This window comes from Carettochelys insculpta, chromosome 1 (genome assembly GCF_033958435.1).
Source record: "Carettochelys insculpta isolate YL-2023 chromosome 1, ASM3395843v1, whole genome shotgun sequence".
NCBI classification, from domain to species: Eukaryota; Metazoa; Chordata; order Testudines; family Carettochelyidae; genus Carettochelys; species Carettochelys insculpta.
In genome coordinates, this window is record NC_134137.1 from 152389126 (window position 1) to 152414996 (window position 25871).

Here is a 25871-nt window from a genome sequence, read left to right on the forward strand (position 1 = left end):
CCAAAATGTGCCCGCCTTTGAGCGCCTGGCCAAGGGCCTCACCGGCTGGGGTCACCCCACACGGACCCTGGACCAGGTGAGGTCCAAGCTCAAGGAGCTCTGGCAGGTGTACTGCCAGGTTTGGGACACGGCCGGGTGATCAGGGGCAGTGCCCACCAGCTGCCCCATTATCAAGAACTGGACCACCTCCTTGGGCCCAAGGAAGCGGAACCCCTGGCCGTGTATGTGGACATCGTCGACCCCCCGACCGAGCTGGAGGAGACGGAGACAGGGACCGAGGGGGAGGACCGGCCCGGACCACCGACCACCCACAGGCACCCCCTAAGGATCCAGGACACCAGCTCGGGCGAGAGGGCCCTCGTCATCAACGTCCCCTCAGGCCCATCCAGCCCAGCCACCTCCGACTGCACCTTGCCTGAGTTCCTGGAGGGACACACAGGTATGCACCATGCACGCTGGTGGCCGCAGGGCGGGGAGAGGGGACGTGCAGTCCCACCCAGGATGGCCACAGCCCACCCACAGGGACATCAGCCCCAAGGCAGGGACAGGCCAGACGGCCCCACCGCCCCGGCCTCACAGGGCTGATGTGTGGCACCCAGCACCATGCGGGCTGGACAGTACCGCGGGCCGCCAGGCCATGGAGAGATTGAGGGAGCCAGAGGAGAGCCAGCGCTCCTGCAACCCAGACCGGGAACCCCGGATACGGTCCCTGCCAGACCGCTGGGATGGGGCGGGTGAGATGGAGGGGTGGGTTCAGGGGGTCCCTCACCGGGACTAATGGCCCATTCCTCTCCCTTTTTGTCTCCACAGCTCCAGCAGCTGGACCAGCCCCGCGACAGGCCGTGGAAGCCCCACTACAGAGAGCGAGGGCAAGCAGCCCAGGCCTTGGTCCGGGACAGCGCGGGGCTGCTGCCAGTCCTTCCGCCAGTGACACCAGGCTGGGAAGGGGGAAAAGGAGGCAGAGGACACGGCCCACACGGCCACCCTGAGGGAGCTGATAAGTGTCGTGTGGGAGCGGCAGGCATGGGCCAGGTGGTGTCCAACTTGGACGCCCTCACTGAGGCCGTGGTCAGCCACCTGGCCCCTGCCGCTGCTCCATTGCGGGTCACTCCCACACCCATACCCCTCGTTGCTCCCCTACTGTCCCCCACACCCCCCTTGCCCGTGTATCCCCCTCCCCCAATCCCACAGCCCCCTGCCCCCCCCCAACAACCCCCTCCAAGGAGGCCAACCTGGAGGCCCTGATCCCTCCCCACCTCCCCCTGGCCAGGCTCATCTGCCTGGCCCACAGCCTACTAGCCAGGGCTAGCCAGGTGGAGGCCGAGCCCGGCGCAGGCGCGGGGACTGCACCCGAGCTGCGCCCCCTACCTCCCCGTGCCACAGGGCCCCTGGATCTGGGGAGGAAGGGGCGGGGGCGGGCGCGGGCTACAGGGCTCCTGGCCATCAAGCCCCCTGGAGGGGTGAGGACCCTCCACCCCAGCCCCTCTCCCATATAAATAGTTCCCCCATTCACCTTCCCCCCTCCCATGTAAATAGTTCCCCCCACACGTGTATGTAGTTCCCCCTAAATAATGAGGGGCACAGTTTCTCCTTATAAACGGTTTATTTTCATGGTTTACCCTGTGTCCCCTGTGCATGGGTGCGGGTGGGGGTGCGTGTGTGTGCAGGGTGCGGGTAGGGGGCAGTGTGTGTGCAGGATGCGGGGGGGGGGGTGTTACCGTGGCCCCCGCTCAAAGGCCTAGTGTAGGGCCTCCCTTACATGCATCCCGTCCTGCAGGGGGCTGTTTGTACCTGCGCCCTGCCTTGGCAGCCCACCTCTGCATATAGGGCTCGTGTTTCCCCTCCACCAGGTTATGGAGGGTGCAGCAGGCCCCGACCACTGCCGGGACATTGGGGGGGCCCACCTCCAGCCTGGTGCAGAGGCACCCAAAATGCCCCTTGAGGTGGCCGAACACCTGCTCGACAGTGTTCCAGGTGCAGTTCAGCCACTTCTTAAAAAGGTCCTGGCTCGGCTGGGTGTGCCCAGTGTATGGCTGCATCAGCCAGGCCTGCAGGAGGTAGGCCACATCCGCCATGATGCAGGGTGGCATTGTCATGTCCCAGATGGGGAGCTCCCTCCGGGGTATGAAGGTCCCCTTGGCCATATGACATCCCAGCTCTGAGTTTCTGAAGACCTTCGTATTGTGGGCATGGCCTGACCAGCCCACGTAGATGTCCTGGAACCAGCCGTTGGCATCGACCAGGGCCTGCAGAACCACTGAGTGGTAGCCCTTGTGGTTCACGTAGGCCCCATGGCTGTGCTCCGGGGCCCAGATGGCAATGTGGGTGCCATCCAGGGCCCCGAAGCAGTTGCGGAAGCCTAGCTCTTGGAATCCCGGATGGCGGCACCCAGGTCCCCGATGTGCACCAGCTGCCTCAGGAGCACCTTGTTGGTTGCCCGGATGACCTGCAGGGCATACAGAAGCGTGCTTGTGAGTGTGGGGTGGGGGTGCAGCTTGCCTGCCCATGACCATCCTCATCCCTGCCCCTGCCCCTGCCCCAGGGTGCCCATCCCCATCCCCACCCCTGTCTCAGGGGTGCCTGCCCAGGTCTGTCCCCATCCCCGCCCCTATCCCCAGGGTGCCCGCCCTTCTCCTGATGGTGCCCATCGCCAGGCTGCCCCCTCACGCCCCCGTATGCAGTCCAGGTGTGAGCTGGGCACAGCTTACCTCGATGAGGATGGCCCCGACGGTGGCTTTGCCCACCTCGAACTGTTGGCTGACAGGTTGGTAACTGTCCAGGGTGTCCAGCTTCCATAGGGCGATGGCCACCCTCTTCTGCAGGGGGAGCGCCAGCCTCAGGTGTGTGTCCTGGTGCTGGAGGACTAGTGCAAGCCAGCGGCACAGCTTCAGGAATGTCCCCTTGGTCATCCTGAATTTCTGTAGCCATCAGTCATCAGCCCAGTCCTCCAGCACTAGCCGGTCCCACCAGTTACTGCTTGTGGGGAAGCTCCACAGGCAGCAGATGACCCAGGGGACTGGCTGGGGACATTGCGCCCTGAGGATGGCATCCAGGAGGGTGGCTACTGTGGTGGCCACCCAGAGCCGCTTCAGCACGGTGGCCAGGACCGCAGCCAGAGCGCTCACCACAGCTACGATGGAGGGGGGGATGCTGGTCAGGGTCCATGGGAGACCGGGATGCCACCTCCGATGCCTCTTGCTCTCACTCCCGCTCTCGCTCTCTCTCTCGTGCTGCCTGGGGACAGGGTTGCTGGCCCTCGGCATGTGCAGGCTGAGGTATGGTTGGTGGCGGGGGGGGGGGCTTTAAGGGGACGGAGGGCAGTGGCCCTGGAAGGGCTCATCTGTCATGCGACCCTGCCCATGGTGCCTCCTGTCCCTGCTCTTTCGAAAGAGCACCCTGGAATGTGTGGATGCTCTTTCAAAATTGTGCTGGGGGGTCTTTCGAAAGAACGGACCAAACCTTTGGTCCCTGCTGGTGTGTGTGGATGCTCCATTTCGAAAGACCATCTTTCGATGTTCTCTTTCGAAAGACGTTCTTTCAAAACAGAACTATAGTGTAGATGCAGCCATAGTGAATAAAGGTAAGTATCTATGTTCCTCATTTTAGCGAGTACCTGTAAGTAAAGTACTTGTTAAATGAGGGATGAGTGTACTATCAAACAACAGGGGGAAGATTTTTGAGAGAGGTGCACCATAAGAAACTATTGCACAAACTCATTAATATTTTAAGATATTGAGAACATGTCAAAATGCCATTAAGGATCTATTACTTCAAGTCTTGCAATTTCTTCACAATGTGTAATTCACCTCCATATATGGACATTTGAATTTGAACCGCAGATTTTACTCTAACTAACATTATTATCCAACAGCATCTTTATATATGAGAGATGCTTACTTATTTTTCTTATAGAAGATATCGAAATATGAGGACATAAGAACATAAAATAAGATAAGATCGGCTATACTGGGGTCATACCAATCATCCATCTACCTTTGTATCTTGTCACCTGGCATTGGGAAATGCCAGCTGCTTCAGAAGGAATTAACAGAACAGGTAATCACTGAATGATCCACCTCCTGTCATCCACTCCCAGCTTCTGGCTATCAGATGCCAGGGACACTCCAGACCATGGTTTTGGCTCCCTGACCAGCCTAGCTAATAGCCATTTATGAATCTACCCTCCGTGAACTTACTTAGTTCTGTTTTGAATTCTCCTATAGTCTTGGTCTTCACAACATTACGTGGCAGAGTTCCACAGATTGTCTGTGTGTTGTGTGAAGCAGTATTTCCTTTTGTTTTAAACTTACTTCATTTTAATCTCATTGGGTGACGTCTTCTTGTGTTATGTGAACAAGTAAATAACATTTCTTTCTAAATAACATTTGTTCACTTTTACCTTACTAGTTAGGATTTCATAGACCTCTATGGTCATCTATTTTTCCAGGCTGAAAAGTTCCAATTTTACTAATCTCTCCTCATATGGTAGCCATTCCATACCCCCTCATCATTTTCTTGCCCCCTTCTTAGCCTTTTTCAATTCCAATATATTTTTTTACATGAGGCAATCACATCTGTACACAGATGTGGGCATACCACAGATTTATACAGAGACATTATATTTTCCGTCTTGTTATCTCTATCTTTCCTAATTGTTCCTAAAATCTGTTCACTTTTTTGGCTGCTGCTGCACATTGAACAGATATTTTCCGAAAATCATGCACAATGACTCCAAGGTTTCTGCCTTGTGTGGTAACACCTAATTCAAACTCCATCATTTTGCATGTATAGTTGAGATTATGTTTTTCAATGTGCGTTATTTTGCATTTATGAACACTGAACTTCATCTGCCACTTTGTTGCCCACTCACCCAGTTCTGTGACATCTCTTTGTTACTCTTTACACTTTGTTTTGGACTACCCTAAGTAATTTTGTATGATATTCAAATATTGCTGTCCTTCCGTTTTTCCCTGATGACTTATGAATATGTTGAACAGTACTGGTCCAAGTACTGACCTGTGGATGACATCATTTACCTCTTTCTATTATGAAAACTGACCATTTATTCTTACCCTTTGTTTACTATCTTTTAACCAGTTACACCTCCATAGAAGGACCAGTTATTCCCTGACTACTTACTTTGCTTAAGAGCCATAAGGGAGAAACTTATCAGAGGCTTTCTGAAAGCCTTAGAATATTATAGTCACTGGATCATTCTTGTCTGCATATTTGTTGACCACCTCAAAGAATTCTGATAGACTGGTGACCATTTAATAAAAACATGTTGATTGCTCCCCAGTAAATCATGTTCATCTGTGTGTCTGATAATTCTGTTCTTTAATGCAGTTTCAACCAAGTTGCCCAGAACTGAAATTAGGCTTACGAGCTTGTAACTGCCAGGATCACCTCTGGAGCCTTTTTAAAAAATTGGTGTCAAATTAGCTATCCTCCAGTCATCAGATACAGAAACTGGTATAAGTGATAGGTTAGATTCCATAGTTTTTAGTTCTACGATTTCAAATCTGAGGTCCATCAGAACTTTTGGGTGAAGACCATCTGGTTCTGGTGAAACATTACTGTTTCTTTGATGAGGTTGTTGCAAAACATCCCCAAATTGCACCTCATTCTGGGACAGTTCCTCATATTTGTCACCTAAAGAATGGCTGAAGTATGGAAATTTTCTTCACACCCTCTCCAATGAAGACTGATGCAAACAATTCATTTAGTTTCTGTACAATGACCTCAGCCCCCCTTATGTGCTCCTTTAGCATCTTGATCATCCAGCGGCCTCACTGGTTATTTAGCAAATGTCCTGCTTCCGATGTACTCAAAAAATAACAGTTGAAGGACAAAATGGCCGTTATGTTTAGCATCTCAGCACCAATAATATAGACAAAACCATCAGTTCAACAACTGCACATAAAACAATCTGAGTAATAACAATGGTGCTGAGATCCAAACTCTTGATGGAGTGAAAAAGAAACGCTGGGCATTAAGCATACAGGAGTGCAATATTTATGTCCTGTGGAGCAGCCTAAATCATGACACTTTTAGTTTCGGCATGGGAAGAGGCAGTGCTGCACCGCCTGAGCATGGCTACAGCATATGTCATGGGTGGCTAAACTTACTATCTAAGTCACATACGGCAATCCTCAGCCAGCTGAGAGCTGGAGTGTGCCTGCCAGGACTCGGGGCGTCAGCCCTGCAGTGGGTTGCAGGTTTCTGTCTCAGGGGGCATGCCTGCTGGGGCTCAGGGCCTGAGCCCCGCAGTGTGCCTGCCACACAACATGCCTTACAATCCCCATCCCTGCTTGACAGAAGTCCCCGTCTCCAAGCTCCAACCTTCACCGGTCTGGTAGGCAAGGAATGTGTGCGCTCCACTTCAACCGTAAAAGAGCTGCCTGCGGCCAGCCCTGGCATAAGTCATGCTGTATTTTTTGTGCTGCATTAGATAAAGATGCAAAACTTAGATTACCTCCAGTCACAAGAGGTTCATTTTTCGTGGGTGTATTCAAATTATGTGCATATCTAATTTTCTCATTACCCATTCCAATTTGCATCTGACATAGAGGGAAGAGACATTTGAACACCAACATTTCCATGAGCCAGGAGAGGGGAGATGGATAGAGAATGAGTACATCGACAATATCTACAGAGAATAAAGATTTAGTGGGCAGCATTATGTTTGTCCTAAATGGAAGTATGTACATTTGGAATGGAAGTTATGAAACATGTTATCCATTTCCTGCAACACATAAATACACTTCCATTAGGGATGACTGGCCACAGAAGTCACAGAAAAAATATTGCAACTGAGCTCCATTACTTACCCAGGTATGCAGTTCTCTGGCTATGGCCTCTTCAGTGAGACGATTTTATGGCCTCTATTGTTCCACTCTCCCTTTCTTACTCTGAATACCCAGCCTCATAAGGGGTTTTACAAGTGGATGTCCTGGTAATGACAGCCAGGGTTCTGCAGAGTAAGCCCTTACACGCAAATAGGAGAACATACTCCCAAATGATAGTTTTCATGTTTTAAAAAATTATTTTCTTGGGTGTCATCACATTTCTTTCATCTATAGACTGAGTCTTCTGTAATAGTAGATACAACATGGTAAAGCTATTTTAAAATGTTCTTAAAAGTTTCCCACTGCTAGTTCTGTCTTCAGCTGACAAGCCTGGCATAAGTAGCACTTCTGCTGGGTGTTTGAGTAATGTATACCATTTACAATTTTGCATATAATTGCTAGTTTACTTAAAGTGTGAGAAGTGAGTATTTTTAAATGTGCTGTTATATTACCCTAAACTGGATAATTATAATATTATTAGTTATAAGACCATGCTAAAACATTTTGATTCTGTACTCACAAATAATAATTGGTTCACTGCTCACTTTAAATTTCCACAAGAGAGCCTAAAGGTGTTTTAAATAAACAGAAGGATATAGTTTGAGAAGTACTATTTTGTAACATACATACCATTCCCATTTGTGTGTACTGAATAATCATTATTCACTAGCAGTGTGGTGGAATTAGTAGAGTTACTGTTTGATTGTAAGGAGTTGGAAGAACTGGATACTCCTTGGTTTACTGTCTGCTTCTTTAAACCATTAGTAGCAGTTCTGCTCCAGTCTATAGTAGAATAAGTGTTACAGAAAATAATGCAGTGCATTCAAGCAAAGTGTACAGTTAATAATGCAATTTAATTTAAATTCTAGCAGAGCTTTGCCCAATATTCCAGATAGAAAACTATTCTTCTAGGAATGGCATAATTCTATATGTGTAAGAATTTTTATTTTTTCCTTTTTAGTTTCTTAGTTTATAAATCATACTTTTGTGACTGTAGGCCTGTTTAGAGATTACCAGTAACTGCCACTGGAGTATGTAACATTTGAGCTTTAACTGTATAAGGGTACGACATGTAACTATTTGAATACAATTATGGTACAATAAAAGACCCCAACATAATTGTTAGGATGACACATTATGCTCAAAGTTGCTTCTCACCCTGCTTCCATTGAAGTCACTGCCAAGACTACCATTGACTTTAGGGCTGAACACAGGTCCCAGTCATACAAAGGGCTCCACAAGTTTCTATGTATGCAGAGCACCACTCACGATAATACTTTATACAGCAGTGTTTTGCAATTAAATAAAATGCATACTTCATGCATCAAGGAAAAGAAAATAAAGTAGTAGATGTATCTGTAAGTATTGTTATGCCATTCATTGCATAACAATATTTACTAAGGCCAAAGTGGACTTTATACCTGACTGTATTTATATAATTTACAAATGTAGAGAACAGTGTTTAATATTTACCAGAGTTTTCAGCCAGCCTGAATCTCCCACAACACAGATACCGTCTCCACTGCTTGCGGACGTTTTCCTTTGCTACACAGTAGAAGATAAAAATGAAAAAACCTGAAAAACACCAAATGTCAGAATATTATTTCAAGCCATACAATTTTGCTGTTTTGTAACTTTTTAAAAATAGGTGCATTGTTTTTCTTTTGTTACATCTGAAGTCAATTGATCAATCAAATGTCTTACACACTTCTTCATTACACACATTAATAGTCTAAACAATGAACTGATGAACTGAAATGCTTTTTCTCAGTACACTTGTACAGTATGAATTAGATATAAAGGGGGATAAAGTGTACCAACAATATTTACACATCAGGTACCAAAGTTTAAAATATGAAGATCTATCTGGAACTACAATCTTATTTGAGCCTTCCAGTACAGAAATCAAGACCAGATAACAAGATGATCTCATCATAGCAGTACAATTTCAGCTACGGGGTGCAATCAACTGAATAGCTTTGGCTTTCTCTACATACTTTGTGGAATTTCTCCCTATTTTATTTGGAGTTAACATATGCCGTTGCTGCTACTTGTGATGGAATCATTCATACTTACAGACAAGTGTTCATGTTAGTAGGCCACTGGCACAAATTTTATTAAACCTAATACAAATTCAAGGTTACCAGGCAGCTTTTGGTCTCCCCCTGCCACCAGTCACAATTAAGTCATAGTAAAACCCCATGTGGACTAGCAGCTCATGCTCAAATAACAGTAGTTGTAGTACTCTTTGCCACAAGTTCAGAGCCACACCTTTTCCTGGAAGAATGCAGCTCACACATGAGGTGCCTCAAACTGTAGCAGGTCACAGATCCACCTGCTTCACAGTGCTCAATGCTTTCCAACTAGAGTGGGACGTACTTGTTTGCAAACCTTCCACTTTTCTGAGAAAGTGTGTCAAATATTTACACTGCCCACTATCTTCAGTTAGTCAAAGAAGAATGTTGTTTTGCAATTCTCTAGATTACAGGAAATGAAAAATAAAGGAGAAGCTACAAATACAGACAGGAGAAGACAGAGAGTAACATTTTCTGGACCAATCCTCTGGATAAAGTAGACACCTAATTCCCGTTGTCTTCAACAGGAGTGAGGCACCTAGATGCTTTTAAAAATCTGCATTTTTGGACACTTAAATTTGGTCCTAATGCTCAGATTTTTATGGTATTTAGTTGCTGTTCTGCTCATTGTTATAAGACCTCAGACCCACATCTTCAAAGATGTGTAGACACCTAACTCCCATGGAAATCAGTGGGAGTTAGGGTCTAAATACCTTTGCACAGCCACGCCTAAGTGATTTATACAGCTAAGTCACATCTTCAAAAGTGACTCAGGCACTGGGAAGTGTAAGTCACAATAAGAGTCAATGGGACTCAGCCTACTCAGTGTCTAAGTTACTTTTGAAAATGGGACTCAGACATCTAGTTCACTTATGCCTTGCAGTGCTGAGTGGAACACTATCTAATTACTTTTAAATATTGAGGCTTAAATGCCTAACTTATATTTGAAAATGCAATTTAGGGTAAAAATTTTAAAAAGCAAATAATGACATCAGAGACTAAGTCACCCAATTGGTCTTTTGTACTGTAGCTTTTGTGATTCTATGAAAGGACTCTAAGGCTATGGTTACACTAGTGAGTTCTGCTGAGAAAACGCTGTTTTTGTTGACAAAACTGGTGCAACATCTATGCACAAAAAACATTTTGTCGACAGTTTGTCAACAAAACTCAGCACTTTGACTGGCAGTGTTCTGCCTCTCAGCCATGAGGCATAACGCTGCTGTTAAAAGATTCTGTTGACAAAAAAGCTGTGTGGATGCTCTGCAGGGGCCTTGTCTCAACAGACAGGGCATCGAGAAAAATGGGCAGCCCTGTCTGCTGTGCTTCCAGGTGCCTGTTTTGGCGAGAGGGCAGTCCGGACGCTCTGTCAACAGAGCAGAGCGATCTTCTGATTGGCTTTTGTGTGTGGCCACACTCTGTCAACAGTTTTGTCGGGAATCCCTTCCGACAGTAATTTCTGTTGACAGACCACTGTGGTATAACCATAGCCTTTGAAAATAATTTTCATTACAAAGGACTCACATCCATAAATTTGCATCAGTACATTAACTAGTACTCTTTAACCATTACATTATTATATCACTTCAGAAAGTGTTTGTATTAATTTTATTTAAATGTAATACAATTAGCAAGGGTCATCTTCAGTAGTTTTGTCTTTTATATAACAGTAAAGATATAATTTTTGGTAAATTCTTGTGCATAATAGAGTACAGGTTGAACCTCTCTAGTCTGGCACCCTTGGGACCTGACTGGTGCCAAGCCAGAGAATTTGTTGAACCACACGAGGTCAATATTGTCTAGCAGTATTACAAGCAATATTAACAACACTTCCAATACTTACTGTGCTCTTAGAGGACATGAAGGGGTAAATTACAGCTAAATAATAGGACAGAACACAGAGACAGGACTGGTGGCTTGTAAGCTTTATGGGACTTTGTGAAACTTACCCAGATGACCACTTACCATGGGGGTGGTCAACTAAATCATCAGACCATGGATGTTGCTGGACCAGAAAGTGCCAGTCTAGAGAGGTTCAACCTGTATTTCTTAAAACTGAATTATTCATTATATTTTATACAGAAGGCAGTAACAAAGCATTAAGTTTACCTTGTAAAGTGTTAAAGATGGCAAAGAGGTACATAAATACCAGATTTACTGGCCCCCATGCAAAAAGGGCAAATCCCCAAGTAATTCCCAATAAGAATGTAAGGCCTGCAACACTCCTGAGGTCTTGAATACTGGTTTTCCTCTGGGTTCCAAGTTGTTTCTTCTTTTTGATTCGACAAAGCTGAATCAATACCACTATAAACATGCTGACGTTCAACAGGAATACCACACAGAAGTATCCCACAACAGTAATATAGAAAACAGTATTGTTGTTGATCCAGCAGCTAGAATACAAAAACAAAGGAGGAAAAATCATACTATCAGACATTCATTCTTAGTCATAAAATTATGTAAGGAATAGCATTAGGCAGGGCTATATTTTGTTTAAAACACTTCACCCTGCAATATTCAAGATCAGAGTTTTTTAAACTTTTTGAGCATGGAACACCAAACAATAATATTTTTATGCAGAAAACCTATGAAAGTTGTTTTCAAAAAATTGTCAGGCCAAAATCAAAACCAAACAAACAGCAATATATACAACAAAACCAAAATGAAGTAATTTAATCAGGTATCATAGCAATGAAGAAGTAACATAGTATCTGATTTTAATAACAGAAAATATGCACCAGTGTATCTTTCCAAATGCTCACAGCACACCTGCAAGACATTAATGAAACACCAGTGTTCTGCTGAACACAGTTTGAGGAACACTGTTCAAGGCCACATCTACTGACTTAAATTTGAATCTGTCTATCAAGATTTTCATACCTTTGTCCACCATTGTCCTAACTGAGTGGATCCTAAGCGGTAATGCAAAACAAACACAAAAACAAAAAACCTATTGAATTAGGCTTAGATTTTGTTTCCTCCCGGTGGATATTTTTGTATTGTTTTGTTCCGTTTTTTTTATTATTATTATTATTATTATTATTGCTTTCTTCTACACTCTGTCTCGCCATCCCCCATCACCTTTCTTGCCTTCACTTAATTTGATGCTGTAGCTCCATGTCACATTTTGGAACACACCCTCTTTTGTGACTATATCTGAGCCTTGCAAACAGTTTCAGGAAGAAAACTAAATTCTTATATCCTTGAGAGATTTATTCATAGAAGTCTCACTTTCAAGAAAGAAATTCACATACCCACTCACACATAACCATTAGGCGAAGGCATTCTGTTATCATTCACACTTTTAAAAGGTGACTATCTTTTAACTTACAATTCATCCAGTGAGCCATTAGGAAACTTTCCATATGATCCAAGCCCGTAGTTATTTGGCGTTATAGCCAATACAATGATTACCACTAAAAGTGGTACACCTGAAAAATTAGATAACAGTTGTAATTCTGAATTAAAGTTTTGCGATGAGATGAAACTATAATATTTTCCTACAAAACCTAACTGTGTTGTCAGATTTTTACAAACTAAGAGGAAATTATAATATAGGAGACTATTATATCCTGATATCTTATTTTGTAAGATACAAAATAAGCTAGTACACTTTTGCAATTTTGTTTTTTCTGAACAAGACAATATGTTCTAAGTGACAATCCAATTACATCACTTGCAACCTAAGGTAAACTAGCAACATGTGTTGCATATGCTCTTTGATATGACAAACATGACATACAAGAGGCTTGATTTTGTCTCTCACACCTGTTTTATGCTATTTTAATTGTGTTATTTTCAGTGCAGTTACTTGTGATTTGAAAGAATGGATGAGAGATGAGAATGGACCTAGGATTTTCTCATCACTTAAGTCACAGGCACTATTTTGATACCTTTTGATAGAAACTGTAGTAGTCTGGAGGTAAAAACAACAAGGGCCGCGTCTACACTAGCCCCAAAACTTCAAAATGGCCATGTAAATGGCCATTTTGAAGTTTACTAATGAAGCGCTGAAATGCATATTCAGCGCCTCATTAGCATGCGGGCGGCCGCAGCACTTCGAAATTGACCCGGCTTGCCGCCGCGCGGGTCGTCCCAACGGGGCTCCTTTTCGAAAGGACCCCGCCTACTTTGAAGTCCCCTTATTCCTATGAGCAGATGGGAATAAGGGGACTTCGAAGTAGGCGGGGTCCTTTCAAAAAGGAGCCCCATTGGGACGAGCTGCGCGCCGCGTCAATTTTGAAGTGCCGTGGCCGCTCGCATGCTAATGAGGCGCTGAATATGTATTTCAGCGCTTCATTAGTAAACTGTGAAATGGCCATTTACATGGCCATTTCGAAGCTTGGGGCTAGTGTAAACACGGCCAAGGAGTTCTGTGGCACATTAAATACTAACAAATTTATTTGGTAACAGAGAGATAGCTGTGCTAGTCTATATACAGTCAAAACAAAAAAGCGGTCCAGTAGCACTTTAAAGACTAACAAAATAATTTATTAGGTGATGAACTTTCGTGGGACAGACCCACTTCTTCAGATCATAGCCATACCAGAACAGACTCAATATTTAAGGCACAGAGAACCAAAAACAGTAATCAAGGTTGACAAATCAGGAAAATATTGCTCACCTTGATAATATTTTTCTGATTTTCCAACCTTGATTGCTATTTTTGGTTCTCTGTGCCTTAAATATTGAGTCTGTTCTGGTATGGCTATGATCTGAAGAAGTGGGTCTGTCCCACGAAAGCTCATCACCTAATAAATTATTCTGTTAGTTTTTAAAGTGCTACTGGACTGGGTTTTTTTGTTTTAAATTTATTTGGGCGTAAGCTTATGTGGGCTGGATCTCACTTTGTCATCTATTTGACTCCAGCCCACAAAAACTTATGCCCAAATAAATTCATTAGTCTTTATGGTGCCGTAGGACACCATACTGTTTTGCTGAAACAGATTAACACAGCTACCCCTCCGAAATTAATGTAAAGGTAGAATATGTAGTTAATATTCAGGAGCGCTAAGATTAATTCCCTTTGTGGAAGAGATACCATCTGATTTGAGAAGGAAATAGTCAAATATGTAATTGGCTCTCAGATAGTTACCACTAAAGGAACAATTTATTATTCATTTGAATTGCAACAGTACCCACAATATACAGTGCATGCTCAAGTCAGAGAACAGTGAAGTAAATAGAACCCTATTTATTGACAACGCATGTGATGTTTCTGACAGGAAAATGGTATTTGATACTTGCGTTGTTGTTACTTTTAAATACTCTTTCATCCACTGAAATTGTTGTAAAGCAATTATATTTATTTTAGCTTGCAAAACCAGAAAAGTATACATACCCCAGCCAACGATACAAAACTTCAGGATGTATTTCCGTACATAGGTATTAAACACTTTGACAAGGGCGAGATACATGTGGAATGCCTCAAGGCCCATCCAAGTGAAAGAAACCAAGAGGAAATAGTGAAGAAATACAGCAACTGTGATGCACAAGCCTTGTATGTTATACAGAGCAATCCACGAATCAAGGAGGAAAACCAGGTTGAGTAAAAGTAATGCAGCACACAGCTGAATAAGGATTTTAGAAGGGTAGTCTCTCCGGATTTTCCTAAAAAGAAATTTAGTGAGATAACATAAGGTTTCATCAGTCTGTGAGCATTACTGTAGATCCCATACTGATCCTGTGTTCTTTGGTCCTTAATGCAGAAAAGCCACTGAGATAACACATTTTATATGGCTATGAAATATTTATAAATGACAAGTTTAATATCTGTGACATCACTATTTTTGTTAAAACTGTGTTCTATACTCAACTAAATATAAACATCATTGCTTAAATTCCAGTTGTCTCAGTTTAATATTTGTTTAGACATTTTATTACTTTTGTCTGTATTTTAATACTTCTATACTAGGCTTCTTATTGTTAGAGTACTTTATCACACCAACACTCATTACTTTCTTTATTATTAAGAGGTTAGATTAGCCCTGAAAGCCTTTTTTATGGGGTAAATGGAAACTTGACAGTGGCAAATAATAATATAATGGTAAGTGAGTAGGAAAATAAAAGGATGCTCAAAAATCATATCTAGGGATTCTCCCTCAAGATGTAAAATTGGCCTGAAGGATTAAATAACAGGCTCCTATTATGTACAGGGAAACTTAAAACTTAACGGAAAAGCTAATTATTGTAACTATATTTTATTACACAAGAGCAACACAGTCTAACAGCATGCTGATATTTCAGAAATGTATTGTGTGTATCTATTTCTATATATAACACCCCCCCCCACCCTCATTCTTAAAAAGATTCCTTGTACATTGCACTTGATTAGGACAATTTGTAGGAACCTCTTCCCAATCCTTGGCTTCCAGCTCTACAAAACTGCATGGTAATTATTTTATTTATAAGATATTCTTCCCTATTGAGAATCAAATCTTGATATACAGTAAGGTCTCAGAGTATGCAGACCCAGAGTACGTGACCCCACTCTTACATGGCTGACCCCGATCCCTACAGTAAACCCTGGAAATGCACAATTTCCAGCTGCACTTAACTCGCTCCCTCCCAGCCCTGGTTCAACTCCTCCAGCTCTGCATGGCCCGGGGTCAGCCCCCCTTACCTCCATCTCTGCTCACCACCCATGTATAGCTCCTGCTCAGACCTCACCCCAGCCTCTGGCTCTAACTCACCACCCCTCGGGTGTGACTCCAGCTCAACCTCCCCAGCCCCAGTTCAACCCCCTGCTGGCTCACCACCCGCAAGGGCTCCATCTCATCTCCCACCCCGGCGTCTGGCTCAACACCCCTCACGTGCGGCTCCAGCTCAGCCTAACCCCTGCCCCCACCCCCGCAGCCTGGCTCACCATCCCTGTGCGCAGCTCTGGCACAAATCCACCCCTCACCCCCTGCGGCCCTAACCCACGCCAGGCTTAGCCCCTCCCCCCCACCTGCCTCCCATGGCCACAACCCCGCACCAGGCTTAACCCTCCCCAACTGCCCTCCACCCCAGAACTTACCTTTCTGCTGCTTCCCTGGCTGCAGAACATGTGTCAGAACGTGTGTTCTGCCAGGGAAAAAGCTGGACCCCCTCTTACATGAAATTTGGGTTACGTGAGGGCGTGCAGAATGGAACCCTCGCGTAATCTCAGCCCTTACTGTATACCCCTTAAAGTGTACCTAGTTTTTGTACTACCATCAAGGTAGAAATAAGAACTACTAGAAAAAATGGTTACTAAACTTTCTGTAACTGTTCTTTGAGATGTGTTGCACATATCCATTCCAATGTAAGTGTGTGCACATCTCAGTCATGAGAAACTTTTCCCACAGTGATACTTGTCAGAGTGGTTCTGGCACCCCCTGGTGTTCCATTTTCACAGCACTCATTAAAAAGGGCCAACGTGACCCCATCGGTTCTCAGTTCCTTCTTTCCCGCTAACTCAGAAAAAGAGGGATAGGATGGCGAGTTGTGGAATGGACAAGTGCAACACGTCTTGAAGGACAACAGTTACAGAAAGTATCAGAGAGGTAGCTGTGTTAGTCTGTAGCTTCAAGAACAACAAGAAGTCTTGTGGCACCTTATAGACTAACAGATATTTTGGAGCATAAGCTTTCGTGGGCAAAGACCAGCTTCATCATGCATCTGATGAAGCGGGTCTTTGCCCACGAAAGCTTATGCTCCAAAATGTCTGTTTGTCTATAAGGTGCCACAAGACTTCTTGTTGTTCTTGAAGTTACAGAAAGGTTAGCAAATACTACTACTACTTCTTCAAGTGATTGCACATGTTCATTCCAGTGTAAATGAATCCCAAGCAGTTGCCGGGGAAGTGGGATTGGAGTTCATGGAAATGCTGACTGTAAAACAGCCTGACTGAAATGGACACTATCCCCAGTATGTTGAATACTGGTGTAGTGATCAGACAATGTATGCACTGACAACCAAAGCGCTGCTCCGCAAATGTCCTAAACAGGGACCTGTGCAAGGAAAGCTCTTGCTGCTGCTTCCACTCTCATGCAGTGGGCAGTCCAGACAGCTGGTGGAAGAACACCTGCCTGCTCAAAAAGAGGTACAAATGCATGAAGTAAGAGCTGGGTGGACCTATGTACAGTAAGCCCTTCACTTAACACACCCTGATATAATGGACTTTGGAAATAACGGAGGCTGTCTGACAGCCCCTTCAAAATAAATGCTGGAGACTCACCAGAGCCAGCACCAGGACTAGAGAGGCCACCGCAGCGGCTGGAGCCACTGGGGCCAGAGGAGCTGGGCGGGGGGGAGGGGCTGTGGCGGGGTGCTGGAGCCCTCTTCCTCTAGCCCCATGTACATGGAGCATGTCAGCACCCAGCCACAGCTGCCTGCAATGGTGCTGAGCAGCTGCCATGATATTGGAGGCTGCTGCCCCCTGGCAGGCTCAGGGCGACCATGTTCTACCTTCACACGGGCAGCTCAGAGCCGGGGGCTGGAGGATCTGCAGTGCTGAGAGCTCAGGACCTGGAAGTAGCCAGGCCAACACTCAGCTTCTCTCCTGGTAATTGGGAGAAGGAGATGGAGATGTGAGAGGATGAATGGGGCAGAGGACAGGAGTGAGTGGTGGGCTGGGAAGTTCAATGCATCCTCATACAGGGTTAAAAACATTCTGATATAAACAGACTTTTGGCATTAATGGACACCCCCCTTCCCCCCATTAGTCTGTTAAATCAAAGGTTTACTGTAATAGGTTTCAAGTATCAGAGGGGTAGGCGTGTTAGTCTGGATCTGTAACAGCAATGAAGGGTCCTGTGGCACCTTATAGACTAACAGAAAAGTTTTGAGCATGAGCTTTCGTGAGCACAGACTCACTTCATCAGATGCTGGTCTTGGAAATCTGCAGGGCCAGGTATCACAAGGATAACCATCCCTGTGATACCTTGTGATACCTGGCCCTGCAGATTTCCAAGACCAGCATCTGATGAAGTGAGTCTGTGCTCACGAAAGCTCATGCTCAAAACTTTTCTGTTAGTCTATAAGGTGCCACAGCACCCTTCGTTGCTGTAATAGGTTTGTGTCTTTTGGGCAGAGTACTAAGGTTGTCTGACATCCAGAGTATGAAGACACTGCTCCTCCCTACTCATGTGTGGGTGTGAGGAGAAATCAGGTAGGAAGATTGCTTGATTACTATGAAACCGGGAAACCACCCTTAGGAGGATGCCGAGGTGAAGATGCAGCTGCACCTTATCCTTAAAAAAACCCACATACAGAGGCTCTCACATGAGGACATGGATCTCCAAGACCCTTCTGGGTGAAGCAGCAGCCACTAAATAGCCACCTTCTGTGAAAGGTATGAGAAGGGACACACTGCCAATGGCTGTGTCCTGGCAGGGAGCAAAACTGGAGACAATTCCTGCTGAGCCCAGTTTCAAACAGGTCTACTGGGTGAGTCTCCCACAACTGAAAAACGTCCCTGGTAATGTCTAGGAAAATAAACCACACTCATGGTTCACCTGGTGAGGTGAACCACTACTTTCAAGTGGAAGACGAGAAGCCTCAAGACAAACTGAGTGGACTAGGAAAGCTCCCATAAGAGGGCATCTTCCCAACATCGGGGATGGGGGTAGGGGGCACAAAGAGTAAGCCCTTCCCTGTCTGCAGAGGTAGAACATGGCCACAGTGTTGTCCAGAGGTAGCAGCACACTCCTGCTAGACGTGTGGGATCAAGCGCTATCCAATGTGACTGATGCACTCTTCTCTCAAAGACCACTAAGTAGGAGCATCCCAAAAGAGGCCCCAGGCAGGATTCAGAGAAACACCGCTGAGTTCCACAGGGGCCAGCAAGCCAGAGGCCAAGTGTTTGATGGCATTTCTGAGCTGGGGACCACAGCAGGGAAGGGATGACTGGAGGGGTAGCAGGGCGACTGCTCTGTTGAAAGGAGTCTGACCCAAATGCCAACTCCTGCAATGAGCTTCCCTCTAGGGACCAAGGAAGTGAGTTTCCCACTGGTGCCAGAAATCAGTGCTGAGATGAGGAACCTTGCACTGGTTTCGCTCTAGTCAGCACTGCCCTGAGCAGCCTTCGGAGGCTACGTGATCCCTCCTGACTGCTCCCTGTACTGCTGCTGAGAGCAGTATCCAGAGCACCAGCAGGCCTCTGGCAGCAGCAAATACCTTTGCTGTAGACAGCATTTCAGAGGTGCTGGTGCTGTGCTGTCCCTCCGGTGCTGACAGTCTGTCCAGTATTGGACTTAACAGTATGCACATAAGGGCCGGAGTCAGCAGTGCCAACTGTGATGCTGAGGCAGAGGAGAGGTCTGACTTTGGCTGCGCTCCCATTCTGCTCTCCAGGCTTGGCCTTCTGAGAAGTTGGAATGTCCCCTCTGGGCTGGTGGTCCTTTGTGTTTCCTCCTCAGCACCAGGGATGGCAAATGGTGCCAAGACTCCCTCACCATAGGGGGAGCACTCCTCAGTGAAACCACTGTAACTGATGCTGAGTCCAACCAGTCTGGCTCTGAGAAAGGTCTCAGCGTCCAGGAGGGGACACTTCAATCTAGCTTGCTGGTCCTTCTTGGTACAGGATTTAAGGTCTATGATGGGAGCCTCACTCAGGCAACTGAGTGTGGTTTGCTCAGGGGGCACTGCCTTACCGCAGGATGCACAGGGATGGAAGCCCGGTGACAGAGACATGCCTCAATAGTGGTACAGAGAAAATGCCACTAACTCACTGGAGATAAGTTCTGTATAGCATCAGAAAGGAAGCCCACTGTGACACTTATCAAGAGGAATAGTTTAGGCAAGCATCTTAGGCAGTAAAAAGGAACTAAGGTGGCACAGGGTTGGCTGGGTCCTTTATACTGGCACTATGAGAGTGCAGCACCAGACAATGCCAGAGCTACCCCAACAAGTATCAAATGGGGAAAAATTTCTGGCACCTGTGCTTGGGGTACAAACATACCTACATTGGAATTGTCACATACGACCACTTGAAGAAGAAAGGACTCATCCATTGTCCTTGAGGACAGTGGTTATAGACAATCATGATCAAGTTTATAACATAAGTTTAACTGTACAACTTACTCAAAGGCTACGTAGGTTACAAGAGTAATAGAAAGAAAAATTGCAGAAAGGCCACAGCCTATATAGGTGATAAATGTCAGAACCAGTGCTGGGATTGGTGGTAAAGTAGTACTTCTAGACAGGTCCTAAAAGAAAACAGAAATTATCTTTAAGAGGTATGCTTCTTGGAAATAAACAAACTTGTTCTGCTGGATTTTTTTTTAAATATAAAAATGTTTTCGCTCAAGATAGACTGTATTAAAGATGATTATATTATATTAAGTATCAGAGGGGTAGCTGTGTTAGTCTGGATCTGCAAAAGCAATGAGGGGTCCTGTGGCACCTTATAGACTAACAGAAATGTATGAGCATAAGCTTTCATGGGCAAACACCCACCTTGTGAGATGCTGCATCTGACGAATTGGGTCTTTGCCCATGAAAGCTTATGCTCATACATTTCTGTTAGTCTATAAGGTGCCACAGGACCCCTCGTTGCTTTTATATGATATTAAATTATATTAAAAACTAAACATGGGATTATACTTGCCCCAAGAACATTTCTTTAGTTTTAATTTATACCCATATTCTCTCATAAAGAATCATCCCTGCTTTAAATTAAGATCCCTGATTTAGCAAGACTCTTAAGTCCCACGCCAGCTATCACAGCCTCATTGGCCTTAGGCTAAGGAGCTAGCAGTGTAGACTTCTGGGCTTGGGCCAGAGCCCAGGCTCTCAGACACTGTGATGCGGGAGGAGGCCAGTATTCAGGCTACAGCCTGAGCCCAAACATATAGTCCAAAGTTAAACCACCCCGTAACCCAAGCCCTCTTAGCCAAAGTCAGCTGGCGCAGGGCAACGGCTGGTGTCTAACTGCTCTTTAAACATAGCCTTTGACATCACTGGGAGCGTTCATGAGTTTCACAACCTCATTTGGTTCAAGTTAGGCGTGTGCATGAGAGCCTTCCTGAACCAGAGACACAAATGCACTGCTTCAGGATATTATTTATAACTAATTACCAGCAAAACTCCAAAGCTTGTGAGGTGGTTGCAAGTACAAATGGTTTCATTTGCTCTTCTTTTTTTAACCATGCATCCTTCAGAAGACCAGCCTCCATTGCCACCTATTACAGATATCAAGATTTTAATTACTTATAATATAATAAACAGTATCTCTTAAAACTATTAACGACATTTAAGACAGCTGAGACGGTGTGGCACATAGAATGGGTATATCAAATACTTACCATTTTCATTAAAGTCCCAAAACGCACATCTAACTGTTAAATTATCCTGTTTGAAAAAATACACATACATTTTACTAAATTGTAAGTTGATGAGCAAAGCAGTTCTGAGTGTAAAATGGACAGAAAAGCAAGTACTGGCTATAGCAGTACAACATAATAAGGAAAAGCTGTTTCTTCAATGCTAGCCCAAGTTGTACCAGACTGAGAATGGATGAAGACAGCTACACAAATGTGGACATACACATACTAAAACTGGGCTATAGAGGTAGCTCTGTTCTAGCCTTCGGCTTGTGCAGAATAATTACTATTGGTGGTAGGAATAGGCGCTTCTCACATCTTATATATTATCTTAACTTGTTGGACCATGGCACAGAGTGGGAGTTGCCTAATACTGACTCCTCACTTGGTTAAGCACCAGATAATTAACCAGTTAACTTTGCATCAGCTGGGGACAGTTTAAAAAGAGACAGTAGGAGGCAGGAGGGAAAGGCTCAAAGGAAAGGCCAGAGAAGCTTGGGAGGTGAGATTTCACTTTTTTCTGTGGTTTGGCACCAGGCAAAGGTTTGGGGGACCACTGCTTTATGCTGTAGGGAACAAACGCTTGCAGAGAATATTATAAATAAAGCACAGAGTTGAACTAGCTACTGGCATATGAGGACAGTTCGCAGAAAGAAATCGGAGGGTAAAGGGGCATACTGACATGTCACAGACCACAGCCCTAAACTTCTTACTTGTGGTTTCAAAGGGATTACTCACGGAAATATGAGCTACTCATAAGCAGAATCAAACTCTTAGTTTCGGGGAAATGGAACTTTTAATTTTAGAATACACAGCATAATAGCAGATTCGGTGATATCTGTAAGTTCCGTATCTGGGATGCCAGACCTGGGAATTTTTCATCTCTTCTGGTTTTAGAATTACCAAGGAATGTCTTTTTGAAAAGGTTTTTGGTCATGTTTTATTATTGCCATAATAGAGTTTTAAAAGTGTTGTATCCTTGAGGCTCCTTGAACTTAGCAGCTAGTAACTGATATATAACATTAGGAACAACAATACTACATTTTTGCATTGTGGCCAACATTTTATGGATGCAAATTCTAATTACAGAGAGATAGCTTTGGGAAAATCCCACACAGGGTCTGGAATCTTGGCCAGTTTCTATTCAGAATGTTTCTTGGGCGTCATCCATGAAGAAGCAGGGGGTATCAGCCCCCAAAATGTACATATTAACCAAATCTGTATGGATCTAAGGGCAACCACACAGACCAAGTTTATATGCTGTTTCCTTACTGAATTGTCTCTGAAAGCCTTGTTGCCAGTGTTTCACTCCTGGCCTTCACTGCCTAAACCCCAACTCATGAGATGTTCATTCATCTGAGGGGAAATACCAAAAAATAATGCTATCTGGATAAGAATTTGGAAGAAGAGAGAGAAATCACAGAATAACTGCAATCAAGTATGAAAAAGTAGTATTTATTAATTAACATTTGGCAAACATGAGATCTGTTTGGAAGCCCTTGAAGCCAATGAACTTAGGTGGGAAAACCATGAAAGTACCACAGAGCAAATGAAGTAGTCGGCAGATGCAGCATAGCATGAGTTCCAAAACAATTCTAAGAAAGTCAGTAAAATGGCATTTTGTAAACAGCTAAAATTTAAGACATACCAGATCAGGCAGGGTGTTCTGCAGTGTGACAGTAACATTTGCCTGCAAGTCACTAAGCGTGAGGTTAGCTACACTTGATGAAATGACATTGCTGATGAGAGAGACCTCCTTCAATGAAGGATCCTGAAACAACAAAAAGATAACTAAGAGTATAAAATAAAATAAAATAAAATAAAATAAAAGGAAAAAAGTTAAATACAGTAAGGGGGACACACCACAATTTCAGTTGTTATACTAACTAGACAGACCTGGGCAAAAAATGTGTGAAATGTGAAGATCTTCTGATGAGAAAAGGAATGATTTTCTGTGAAAATTTACGCTCATTTGCCATTCTCACCTTCCATTTTTGATCAGTGCTAACAGAGTTAAATACTATAAAGAATCCTTCATGTACAGGGTCCCAAAAAGTTACCTGAAATGGAGATGTCTTTTCAAAAAAGTTGAATATAATTCTAGACGCCAGATGCATATCTTCAGAAGTTAGGTTTGCCAACAATGATGAAGGCAGTTCAATAGCTCCAACACTGTTTATAGGAGCTTGAGTGCCTAGAGCAATCTGTAAATTAAACATAAAAAGGCACAATCATTTTTGTTGCTAATGGAAAATTAGATTGTGCTTTATGCTCAAGGCTAAGTATAGGAGCAGCCTGTATACCCCAAGAGCATCACTGGGAAGGAATCATGATTCAGAATCATATTTCCTCTCAGTGGCAGATCCAGCTTTTGAAACTTCAGGTGGAGTCAGAGAGAGGCTGGAGAGAAAGCCCACCACCTGCCTCCAGCAATGACGACTCATGGCTGGGCCCAGCTCCACATTCTAGACATTGAGCCCTGAAGAATGTGTTTGCAGGGCCATTCAGCTTTGGCCCAGCCACTCATCTGAAATCAGAACCAATACCAACTAAACCATCCCAGCCAGGGATTTGTCAAGCCAGGACTTAAAGACCTCTAGGGAAAGAGATTTTACCACCTCCCTAAGTAACCTATTCCAGAGCTTCACCACCCTCCCAGTGAAACGGATTTTTTTCCTAATACCCAACCTAGACCTCACTCCAGCACAACTTGAGACCATTGTTGCTTGTCATCTGTAACCACTAAGAACAGCCTCTCTCCGTCTTCTTTGTAATCCCCCTTCAGGTATTTGAAGGCTGCTATCAAATCCTCCCCTCTCTCTTCTCTTCTGTAAACTAAATAAGCCCAAATCCCATAGTCTCTCCTCATAGGTTACGTGCTCCAGCCTCCTAATCATTTTTGTCACCTTCCACTGGACTCTCTCCAGTTTATCCACACCCTTTCTCTAATGGGGGGTGGGGCAAGAACTGGATGTAATACTCCAGATGTTGCCTCACCAGTGCCAAATAAAGGGGAACAATCACTTTCCTAGATCTACTGCCAGTGCTCCCACTAATGCGCTCCAGCATGGTGTTAGCCTTCTTGGCTACAGGGGCACATTATTGACTCATTTCCAGCTTCTCATCCACTGTAATCACCAGGTCCTTTTCTGCAGAACTACTGCTTAGCCAGTTGGCCCCCAGCCTGTAGCAGTACATGGGATCCCTCTGTACTATACACAGGACTCTCACACTTGTCCTTGTTGAAACTCATCAGATTTCTTTTGGCCCAATCCTCCAATTTGTGCAGGTCTCTCTGGACCCTGTCCCTACCCTCCAGCATATCAACCTCTCCCCCTCATTTGCTGAGGATGCAATCCATCCCCTCATCCAGGTCACCAATAAAGATGTTGAACAAAACTGGCTCCAGAACAGACCCTTGGGGTACTCCAGTTGATATCATCCACCAACCAACCGTAGACCATTACCCGTTGAGCCTGATGATCTAGCCAGCTTTCTATCCACCTTGCTGTTCTTTTATCCAATCCATACCTCTTTTACATGCTTTAATATGCTCAGAAAGGCTAAAGCCACATGTGGGGAACTGGAGAGTGTGATGTGGCAAAAGCAGCTTGTTAAAGCTGCACATGTGGAACATGCGCCACCCCTCTGTGTATGCATCCCACCATTTGGTGGGACAAGCGTGGCAGCAGCAGCGGAGGCAGCTCCACCTGAGGCTGGCTCAGGCTATGGGACAGCTCGGGGCTGTGCAGTTCAGGTGGTGCAGCTTGGGGCTTGGGCAGCTTGCTCGGGTGGCATGGATCTCAGGGCTGGTGCTGCACTGCACAGCTCTCGGGGCTGTGTGACTTGGGGCTGGGTGGCCAGCGGTGGCTGCAGTGAGTCATCAGGGATTCAGGGTAGGGTACCTGGCTGCAGCCGGGGGGTAAAGTGCCTGGCTGGAGGTGGGGGGGACATGTGGCAATTGATTGACTTGCTTTTGGATACCACTGCTGTAAAGGCTGATGGGGAAGGTTGCCCTCCTTGCCTCAGTCTTACTCTGCCACTGCATGCCCTGCTCTCTTTTGGATCCTCCAAGGGAGGAATAATTTATCTCAGCCCTGAAAAGTGTGTAGCTCTTGCATGCAGCTATGGCTCTAGTCTTGCTCATCTTGCATATCTGCTTGTGGGGACAGAACATTGGCATTGTGGGTAACAGTGTGTTTGCACAGGAGCCAGAGCTGTAACCTGGGTAACATTAATGCAACTGTACAGGAGGTAGGACATTGTATGGCTGCATTGCGGCTAGCAACAATCTAACCCTTAAGGAGTCATTCCAGATGCTGCGAGGAGAACGGAAATAATGTATGCTTTTAGGAGAAATAGTGAGATGGTAAGGAGGAGGGAGTTGGGAAACAGACATAGTTCTTCAGGTATTTTATTTTATCCAAAGCTAGTATTTTGTAGCACAGAAATACAGGAGTACAGCAATATTTAACTACTTAAATCCCAGACACTGGGAAGGAAGTGGCAGTGGTAACAACATTACTGAACATTTACTGAAATATTATTTTTATTTTTTAGAAAGGATTCCTCAAACATTTTTATATGAATATAAAACAGCTCCACAGAACCATTGTTTGGAGTGAAATTTAACAACGCATCTTAAACAAAATTTAAAACAATTA

The 25871-nt window shown here is 44.8% G+C and overlaps 1 protein-coding gene across 1 annotated transcript in view; it reads right to left on the reverse strand.

Annotated features, from left to right (window-relative positions):
• Positions 1–25871, reverse strand: part of ADGRG2 (adhesion G protein-coupled receptor G2) — a 138769-nt gene that overhangs the window by 9003 nt on the left and 103895 nt on the right. The window contains exons 24-33 of the mRNA XM_074987931.1: positions 23268–23411; positions 22856–22978; positions 21190–21235; positions 20963–21066; positions 19967–20091; positions 14262–14530; positions 12252–12351; positions 11030–11313; positions 8322–8423; positions 7479–7631 (exon numbers count right to left, since the gene is read on the reverse strand). Coding sequence (XP_074844032.1) covers positions 7479–7631; positions 8322–8423; positions 11030–11313; positions 12252–12351; positions 14262–14530; positions 19967–20091; positions 20963–21066; positions 21190–21235; positions 22856–22978; positions 23268–23411 — 1450 coding nt within the window. The remainder of the gene's footprint in view (positions 1–7478; positions 7632–8321; positions 8424–11029; positions 11314–12251; positions 12352–14261; positions 14531–19966; positions 20092–20962; positions 21067–21189; positions 21236–22855; positions 22979–23267; positions 23412–25871) is intronic.